Source organism: Nerophis ophidion, linkage group LG03, assembly GCF_033978795.1.
Source record: "Nerophis ophidion isolate RoL-2023_Sa linkage group LG03, RoL_Noph_v1.0, whole genome shotgun sequence".
In the NCBI taxonomy this organism is placed as follows: Eukaryota; Metazoa; Chordata; class Actinopteri; order Syngnathiformes; family Syngnathidae; genus Nerophis; species Nerophis ophidion.
In genome coordinates, this window is record NC_084613.1 from 76,896,151 (window position 1) to 76,906,470 (window position 10,320).

Here is a 10,320-nt window from a genome sequence, read left to right on the forward strand (position 1 = left end):
CCCCCAGCTGGACACGAACTGGCCAAGCAGGTGTTAGGAAGTGTGATGTCAGCGCACTCGTCTAATTCCGTCCCCACTACGTGGCTAACACTGACGGACGTTTGTGCCGTGGTTCTTGACTGTTCGCCCGCCAGATCTCAAATTGGCCCTTCTTGTTCCCAGGAGACAACCTCGACGCCGTCCACGACATCACGGTGGCGTACCCCAAGAACATCCCCCAGACCGAGCGCCACCTCATGCTGGGCCTTTTCCCCCGCGAGATCCACTTCCACGTGCGCCGCTATCCTGTGGCGGCGCTGCCCGCGTCCCCCGCACTGCTGGAGTCCTGGTGTCACGAGCGCTGGGCCGAGAAGGAGGTCCGCCTGCGGGACTTTTACTCAAGCCAACCGCGGGGCTTCGAGCGGGAGGGCGTCGCCCGCGTGCCGCCGTGCAAGTCGGAGCTGCGCGTGGCTCTGATCAAAGCGGCCTCCTTGCTGTACTGGAGCGCTTTCATCGTGCTGTGTTTCGCCGGCCTGTGGCTCTGGGCCCCTGTCAGGCTCTATTTGGTGGTCATGGTGGGGGTGTTTGTAGCTCAGCAGAAGCTGGCCGGCGGGCTGGAGCTGCTGGAGCTGGCATGCCATCGCTACTGGACGTCCGTGGCTGCCAATGGCGAGAAGAAGAAGACCGAGTGAGGACCCTTTAGGGGTCAGCCATGCATTTAAAAAAGGGAATAAGACCACCTGTGACCTCAGTGAATACTGCTTACAAGGATGTGTTGACGCCATCCGCCGTGATCCCCCACTTTGCGTATGCTTTTGTTTGTTCCCCCTAAACCGCAAGTTTATGTTTTGATGCTCGGGAACTGCAACCCAATGTCCCCCCTGGTCATGTTAGTGCAGATCTACTTGGAATGTTCTCCGTTTGAGTCAGCCGCTCTATTACATGAAATAGTGGATAACAGCAGGAAACTGCAATAGCACACCAGGACGAGAACGAGCCTCTCTTGGGTTTTCTTTTTGAGAAGGGCAGGCAAAGTGTTCGCTACATCTACGGGGTGCAATCACACTACAGTCGTCCCTCGTTTACCGCGGCCGGTCGCTTGCAGACGTATTTAATTATTATTCATTCAATATTTTTGTTTATTTACAACCTTCTTTAAATAGGTTTTTGTAACATTATTAGCGCTCTCTAAGCATGACATCGCACTGATGTAGTCACCTTTACACTGCTTTCACCCAGCAGCCTTGGGTGTATTCTACTGGAGATTACAGTACTCACCCGCTACCGGATAGGGTACATTTTCGGGCACTGATTCACGTAAAATCCAAAACTGCCACGTTACGGTACCTTGGTTGTCACGGCAACAGCCGGCCCTCAGCACTTCGGAACTCAGTGATCACAACAGCAGCACTGAGAGCGGAATCAGCCAAACTACCTCTTGGTAATGTTGTAAACTTCAATCCCAATGAGGAAATGTACTCAAAAAAACACCCTGATATACAATATATATACATATATATTTCTATATCTATATCAATCAATCAATCAATCAATGTTTACTTATATAGCCCTAAATCACTAGTGTCTCAAAGGGCTGCACAAACCACTACGACATCCTCGGTAGGCCCACATAAGGGCAAGGAAAACTCACACCCAGTGGGACGTCGGTGACAATGATGACTATGAGAACCTTGGAGAGGAGGAAAGCAATGGATGTCGAGCGGGTCCAACATGATACTGTGAAAGTTCAATCCATAATGGATCCAACACAGTCGCGAGAGTCCAGTCCAAAGCGGATCCAACACAGCAGCGAGAGTCCCGTTCACAGCGGAGCCAGCAAGAAACCATCCCAAGCGGAGGCGTATCAGCAGCGCAGAGATGTCCCCAGCCGATACACAGGCAAGCAGTACATGGCCACCGGATCGGACCGGACCCCCTCCACAAGGGAGAGTGGGACATAGAAGAAAAAGAAAAGAAACGGCAGATCAACTGGTCTAAAAAGGGAGTCTATTTAAATATATATATATACAGTAGATATATATGTATATATACTGTGGGGGCAAAAAAGTATTTAGTCAGCCACCGATTGTGCAAGTTCTCCCACTAAAAATGATGACAGAGGTCTGTAATTTTCATCATAGGTACACTTCAACTGTGAGAGACAGAATGTGGAAAAGAAATCCAGGAAATCACATTGTAATAATTTTAAAGAATTTATTTGTAAATTATGGTGGAAAATAAGTATTTGGTCACTTCAAACAAGGAAGATCTCTGGCTCTCACAGACCTGTAACTTCTTCTTTAAGAAGCTCTTCTGTCCTCCACTCATTACCTGTATTAATGGAACCTGTTTGAACTCGTTATCTGTATAAAACACACCTGTCCACAGCCTTAAACAGTCAGACTCCAAACTCCACTATGGCCAAGACCAAAGAGCTGTAGAAAGACACCAGGAAAAGAATTGTAGACCTGCACCAGACTGGGAAGAGTGAATCTACAATAGGCAATCGGCTTGGTGTGAAAAAAAATCAACTGTGGGAGCAATTGTCAGAAAATGGAAGACATACAAGACCACTGATAATCTCCCTCGATCGGGGGCTCCACGCAAGATCTCATCTCGTGGGGTCAAAATGATCATGAGAACGGTGAGCAAAAATCCCAGGACCTGGTGAATGATCTGCAGAGAGCTGGGACCAAAGTAACAACTGTTACCATCAGTAACACACTACGCCGACAGGGAATCAAATCCAGGAGTGACAGACGTGTCCCCCTGCTTAAGCCAGTGCATGTCCAGGCCCGTCTGAAGTTTGCCAAAGAGCACATGGGAGAATGTCATGTGGTCAGATGAAACCCAAATAGAACTTTTTGGTATAAACTCAACTCGTCGTGTTTGGAGGAAGAAGAATACTGAGTTGCATCCCAAGGACACTATACCTACTGTGAAGCATGGGGGTGGAAACATCATGCTTTGGGGCTGTTTTTCTGCTAAGGGGACAGGACGATTGATCCGTGTTAAGGAAAGAATGAATGGGGCCATGTATCGCGAGATTTTGCGCCAAAACCTCCTTCCATCCGTGAGATCTTTGAATGGTTGACCAAATACTTATATTCCACCATAATTTACAAATCAATTATTTAAAATTCCTACAATGTGAATTCCTGGATTTTTTTTTCACATTCTGTCTCTCACAGTTGAAGTGTACCTATGATGAAAATTACAGACCTCTGTCATCATTTCAAGTGGGAGAACTTGCACAATCGGTGGCTGACTAAATACTTTTTTGCCCCACTGTATACACATATGTATATATATAAGTGTGTGTGTGTTTAGGGTTAGGGTTAGATCCACTATGGACTGGACTCTCACAATATTATGCTAGATCTACTCGACGTTCATCGCACCGGTCCCCTCCAAGGTTTCTCATTGTCATCCCAGTGGGTTGAGTTTTTTCTTGCCCTGAGATGAGATCTGAGCTGAGGATGTCGTTGTGGCTTGTGCAGCCCATTGAGACACTTGTGATTTAGGGCTATATAAGTAAACATTGATTGATTGATACAGTACAGGCCAAAAGTTTGGACACACTTTCTCCTCATTCAATGCGTTTTCTTTATTTTCATGACTATTTACATCGTAGATTGTCACTAAAGGCATCAAAACTATGAATGAACACACGTGGAGTTATGTACTTAACAAAAAAAAGGTGAAAACTGAAAATATGTTTTATATTCTATAGTTTCTTCAAAACCCTTTGCTCGAATCACTTTCTCGCACACTCTTGGCATTCTCTCCATGAGCTTCAAGAGAAATTGTTTTCACTTCACAGGTGTGCTTGAAGCTCATGGAGAGAATGCCAAGAGTGTGCAAAGGGTGGCTATTTTGAAGAAACTAGAGTATAAAAACATGTTTTCAGTTATTTCACCTTTTTTTTGTTAAGTACATAACTCCACACTCCAAGTCCGAGTCCTCGGTTCTCACCCGGAAAAGGTTGGACGGCCCTCTCCGGGTTGGGGGAGGAGACCCTGCCCCAAGTGGAGGAGTTCAGGTACCTCAGAGTCTCGTTAACGAATGAGGGAAGAGTGGATAGTGAGGTCGACAAGCGGATCAGTGCGGCGTCTTCAGTAATGCGGACGCCATATTGATCCGTTGTGGTGAAGAAGGAGCTGAGCCGGAAGGCAAAGCTCTAAATTTACTGGTCGATCTACGTTCCCATCCTCACCTATAGTCTTGAGTTTTGAGTTATGGCCGAAAGGATAAGATCACGGGTACAAGCGTCTGAAATGAGTTTCCTCCGCTGGGTGGCGGGTCTCTCCCTTAGAGATAGGGTGGGAAGCTCTGCCATCCGGGAGGAACTCAAAGTAAAGCCGCTGCTCCTCCACATTGAGAGGAGCCAGATGAGGTAATACGGGCATCTGGTCAGGATGCCACCCGAACGCCTCCCTAGGGAGGTGTTTAGGGCACGTCCAACCAGTAGGAAAAGACCCAGGACACGTTGGGAAGACTATCGGATGAAGAGCTGGACAAAGTGGCTGGGGAGAGGGAAGCCTGGGCTTCCCTGCTTAGGCTGCTGTCCCCGCGACCCAACCTCAGATAAGCGGAAGTGGATGGATGGACATAACTCCACATGTGTTAATTCCTAGTTTTGATGCCTAAAGTGACAATCTACAATGTAAATAGTCATGAAAATAAAGAACATGTGAAGTGAATTATATTTATATAGTGTTTTTTTCTCAAGTGACCCCAATATCTGAGTTACATTTAAACCAGTGTGGGGGGCACTGGGGGCAGGTGGGTAAAGTGTCTTGCCCAAGGACACAACAGCATTGACTAGGATGGCGGAAGCGGGGATCGAACCTGCAACCCTCAAGTTGCTGGCACCAAGCTATACTGGAGCTCAAGCAACGAGCAGGTAGCACCGTAGCAGTAGTTTGTCAATCACGTCATCCAGCGTCCTCAATTTCCGCCACCCCAGCTCGGACCTTCTTTTGCCAACAGTGCGGCGGCGAACCACCTCAGTGCTGGGGGGGGGAGCGGGCAACATATAGTTCAGTCCAGCCTAGATTAAAGATGAGCAGTTTGTCCTTTTTCTGACATATTCGAAGCAAATATGGCACTTTTTTTTTTAACTTTTAAACACCGTACCTTGTCATTGATTATAATTTTTTTTTTATACGGTTAGAACTACGCCATTGTCTGGATTTAATTATTTTTCTGATACAGTTGGTGTCTCACTTGTGTCGGGTGCGTCCCTGGGATGGAGCAAAGCCATACAACGACATCAAACCTGCACATGCAACGTTCAGTCAGTCACAGGTATGTTAGCATGTCTGGAGAGTTGTCCATAGGGGCGTGAATCTTTAGGCAACAACACGGTTCTTAATTCAATCCGACTCTTGCAATATTCGGTATAATAATTATATTGAAACTTTTTCAAAACAGGTTAGAAAAGCTTCTTCCGGTTGCATGTTGATGCCTGTAAAAAGATATTTAGAAAAAATTGTATTATTCTTGTTTTAATTGATTTTTTTTTTAATTATGAAGAACACTTGCGACTTAGATGTTAATCGATTTTCCTTGTTTTAATAATTCTAAGGAAACTTTTCCAAAACAGGTTAGAAAAGCTCATTCTGGTTAAATGGAGATGGCCTAAAAACTTTTTTTTTTAAATATATATTCTTTAAAAAAAATATATATATATATTTTCTCTCCAATTAATTTTTCAAAAAATTATGGATCGATTTAAAATCTCAATTAAATTTTTTGAAAATGATCAATCCATTCACAATTTGTGCACTTCTTTTGGTATAACAATTATGAGGAAACTTTTTCAAAACAGTTTACAGGTGGAAAAAAAGCTCCTTCTGGTTGCATGGAGATGGCTTGAAAACATTTTTAAAAATGTATTCCTAAAAAAAAAAAAATGTTTGTTTTATTTTTTTCAATCGAATATTGAAAAAATTATGAATCGGTTTAAAATCGGGATGAAGATTCATCGCGATTTGGATGTGAATCGTTTTTTTTTTGTGCACTTTTATTTCATAAATGTTTTTTTGAAAATCAATTCCTGATTTAAAAAAAAAAAGTATTAATTAAATTTGTTTCAAATTATCACTATTTAGAATCGGATAAAAGAACAATCACAATTTGGTTTGAATCGGTTTTTTTTTTTGGTATAACAATTATTTAATTACTTATTTGGTATAATAATCATTGTTTCTTTTGATATTAACAAAAGAAACAATAATGGATTACAAAATGTTGTCTGTCTGTAAATAAATATTTCAAAAATTTATAAGGAAACTTTTCCAAAATAGTTTACATGTGAGAACAACTTCTGGTTGCATGGCGATGGCGTAAAAACATATATTTGAAAATTGATTTAAAAAAAGTGAAATTTTTTTATCGATATAGGATGTTTATGATCCCAATTAGAATCGTGATGAAAAATAATCGTGATATGGATATAAATTGATTTTTTATTTTTTTTGTGCACCCTTATTTGGCATAATAACTATATATATACTAATCACAAAATGTGTTCACAACAGACTACAGGTTAGAAAAGCTCTTTCTGGTTGCATAGAGATGGCCTAAAAACATCCATCCATTTTCCTACCGCTTGTCCCTTTTGGGGTTGCTGGAGCCTATTCCAGTCACCACCTCATCACAAGGCCAACACAGATACACAACAATTTGAAAATTGATTTTCATTAAAAAACTAAAAAATATTTTTTCTGTAATCGATCGTGATCTGGATGTAAATCTTTTTTTTTTCTTTTTTGGTGCACCCTTATTTGGCTTAGTCACAATAGCAAAATGTGTTCACAACAGATTACAGGTTAGAAAAGCTCTTTCTGGTTGCATGGAGATGACCTAAAAATTTCTTTTTTTTAAACGGATTCTTATATTGAAATTAAAAAAATATATAATTATGAATTGATTTAGAATCGGGATGAAGATTCGTGATTTAGATGTGAATCAATTGTTTCGTGCTGCCCTGGTTCTCACTAAAGTGAGGGTCTACATCAGGGGTCTCAAACTCAATTTATCTGGGGGCCACTGGATGTTTCTTAAAAAAAAAAGTTTTTTAAATGTCTTTATTTTTATTTTCAACACAAAATAAAATCAAAATATAAATGAACAAAATGAGAAAAACAATTAAAAAAAAAAAATAACGGTTTGAATTGGCCCAGGTTATCGGGGACTGTTATTACTGACGGACAGGTGTCAAGGTGCGACTGCAGCCAGGCACGTTAGAAAACCCTCGTCTCCATGGCAACGTTTCTGTCGCTTTCACTCATTTGCCGCTTTTCCACCAATGCAGGGGTAGGCAACACAGAACAGAACGTTGAAAGAGCCATTTTGGACCCAAATAACAAAAATAATCTCTGCCTGGAGCAAACGGAAGGGAGGGTTTCTCTGCTTGCATCATGCAAGTGATGTCAGTTTTCGGCCCTCGAGAGCCACATACCACACCGTGATTGGTAGATTCCTTCAGCTCCGCACTTCATACAAAACTCGCTTGCCGCACTAACATTAAACTTTTATATTAAGGTGGTGGCCGCGTGTCTCAGCCCCCTGGTCTACATGTATTAAATAGGAAATAAAAATACAATCGGGGGGGAAAAATCTGTTCGTACGAATTGTTTTTGTGTTTTTGTTTTTTTACAAAAAAAGCCAAAGATGTGGAAAAGATTACCAGAATGTTCCCACGCTACACTTATTAGTCATCAACTCCTCAAGATTGGATTTTTGTCAAACCTGATTGAAATGTCCTTAGTGGGAGTGAGGATGTGGGCGGTGCCGGTCTGGGGGGGGTGAAAGTCCTGTTGGGACAACACGGCCCAGCAGTGCGCAGGGTGGCCACACTTGGAGTGGAAAACTGTCCCCTCAAGTCAATCTAATCCCCCCTCCCCCCAAAAAAAGTCCTTTCGTCCCTCCGGGAGAGACATGGATGCGCCCGCTGAACTCAATTAGCAAAATGTCAGCTGGGAGGATTGTGCCAAACAAGGGCAGAGCCTGGCTTACATGTTTTTCACGCCAGAACTTTTCCTGTTGCCAACTTTCAATCAAACTTGTCAAATTGTAGCTGATCTGTGCGTTCTCCAATCACTGTGATTTCACTGTGACCGAGTCTGCTGTCATCGGTTTTTGGTCTTTATAATTGGTAGTAATCACTACAGGAACTAAGGATGCTGGACCTCTCAGGTAAACGCAGAGTGACGTATACGTAAAGTTTACCGTAAACAAATATAGCTGATTGAATAAAACGATATGATTCCATAAAATGATTTTGTTTTTTACTTTGTGTGTGTGTTCTTGTATTTCTACCTTTCTTGAGACATCAACAAGGAAAAGTACCTTCCATATGAGGACCGGTGAACAAGTGATGACATAAATCATGGTCCCAATACGGAAAACCATCTCATCTAATAGAAAATGTCTCATTTGCACCCCCTGGTGGTGAAATCTAAGTTAGGTTGGTCCCAAAAAGGGGGGATTTTTCAAATTGCAAGTCTTGTGTATTCTTTGTAACTTGTTTGTGTGTGTACTATGGCTTTTGAGTTAGTTTTTTTCCCCCTGGTCTCAGTCTGGAACCACTCCCTGGGAGTCCAGCCTTAGTCTGCATATTTTTTTACTCAACCCCCCACCCCTCATGAATGTTTTCCACCTTTTTAAGGGGTGTCCTGTATCCTGTTCTGTCTCCCTGTAGTGTTTGTCTGCTAATAGAAAATGTCTCATTTGCACCCTTGGTGGTGAAATGTATAAAAATTAGGGTGGTCCCAAAAAGGAGGGATTTTTCAAATTGACCCTGTTGCAAGTCTTGTGTGTTCTTTGTAACTTCTTTGTGTGTGTGCGCTATGGCTATTGAGTTTGTTTTTTTCCCCTGGTCTCAGTCTGGACCCACTCCCTGGGAGTCCAGCCTTAGACTGCATATTTTTTTACTCAACCCACCACCCCTCATGAATGTTTACCTGTTTCCACCCTCTTAAGGGCCTCCTGCATCCTGTTCTTTCTCCCTGTAATGTTTGTCTGTTAATAGAAAATGTTGCATTTGCACCCCTGGTGGTGAAATATATAAAAATTAGGGTGGTCCCAAAAAGGAGGGATTATTCAAATTGACCCCGTTGCAAGTCTTGTGTGTTCTTTTTAACTTGTTTGTGTGTGTGCTATGGCTATTGAAGTTTTTGTTTTTCCTGGTCTCAGTCCGTACCCTCTCCGCGGGTGTCCAGCCTTAGACTGCATATTTTTTTACTCAACCCCCCACCCCTCATGCATATTTACCTGTTTTCCACCTTCTTGAGGGGCTTCCTGCATCCTGTTCTGTCTCCCTGTAATGTTTGTCTGCTAATAGAAAATGTCTCATTTGCACTCCTGGTGGTGAAATGGAAAAATATTAGGGTGGTCCCAAAAAGGAGGGTTTTTTCAAATTGACTCTGTTGCAAGTCTTGTGTGTTCTTTGTAACTTATTTGAGTTTTTTTTTTTCTTGGTCTCATTTCGGACCCTCTCCCTGGGAGTCCAGCCTTAGACTGCATATGTTTTTACTCAATCCCCCACCCCTCATGCATGTTTACCTGTTTTCCACCTTTTTAAGGGGTGTCCTGCATCCTGTTCTGTCTCCCTGTAGTGTTTGTCTGCTAATAGAGAATGTCTCATTTGCACACCTGGTGGTGAAATCTATCCAAATTAGGGTGGTCCCAAAAAGAAGGGATTTTTTAAATTGACCCTGTTGCAAGTCTTGTGTGTTCTTTGTAACTTGTGTGTGTGCTATGGCTATTGAGTTTTTTTTCCCCCTGGTCTCAGTCTGGACCCACTCCCTGGGAGTCCAGCCTTAGACTGCATATTTTTTTACTCAATCCCCCAACCCTTACGAATTTTTACCTGTTTTCCACCTTTTTAAGAGGTGTCTTGCATCCTGTTCTGTCTCCTTGTAATGTTTGTCTGCTAATAGAAAATGTCTCATTTGCACCCCTGGTGGTGAAATCCATCAAAATGAGGGTGGTTCCAAAGAGGAGGGATTTTTCAAAGTGACTGTGTCTGTTTTAAAAGTGCTCCCCCTCTGGTCAACATATGAAATAACAAGTGTGTGTAAAAATTTGAAATGGCCCCCTCTGGTCAACATATGTAAAAAGTGTATAAAAAAAATTGAAATGCGCCCTTTTGACCAGAATTAATTAAAAAATAAATAAATATGTACAGTATAACGAGAAGTAATGTAATAATTAAGTAAAAAAGGAAGATTAAAAACCAATTACAAACAAAAAATAACTAAACGCTTACTTTTTTATAATTGCACAGTATGTATTTATTATCCATCCATCCATCCATTTTCTACCACTTAT

At 42.2% G+C, this 10,320-nt stretch overlaps 1 protein-coding gene across 3 annotated transcripts in view; it reads left to right on the forward strand.

Annotated features, from left to right (window-relative positions):
• lclat1 (lysocardiolipin acyltransferase 1) overlaps positions 1–8,267 on the forward strand; it is a 55,249-nt gene extending 46,982 nt beyond the window's left edge. For all 3 annotated transcript variants that reach the window (XM_061896081.1, XM_061896080.1, XM_061896082.1), the window contains one exon: positions 163–8,267. In XM_061896081.1, coding sequence (XP_061752065.1) covers positions 163–671 — 509 coding nt within the window. In that variant the 3' untranslated portion in view covers positions 672–8,267. The remainder of the gene's footprint in view (positions 1–162) is intronic.
• The last annotated feature ends 2,053 nt before the right edge of the window (positions 8,268–10,320 follow it).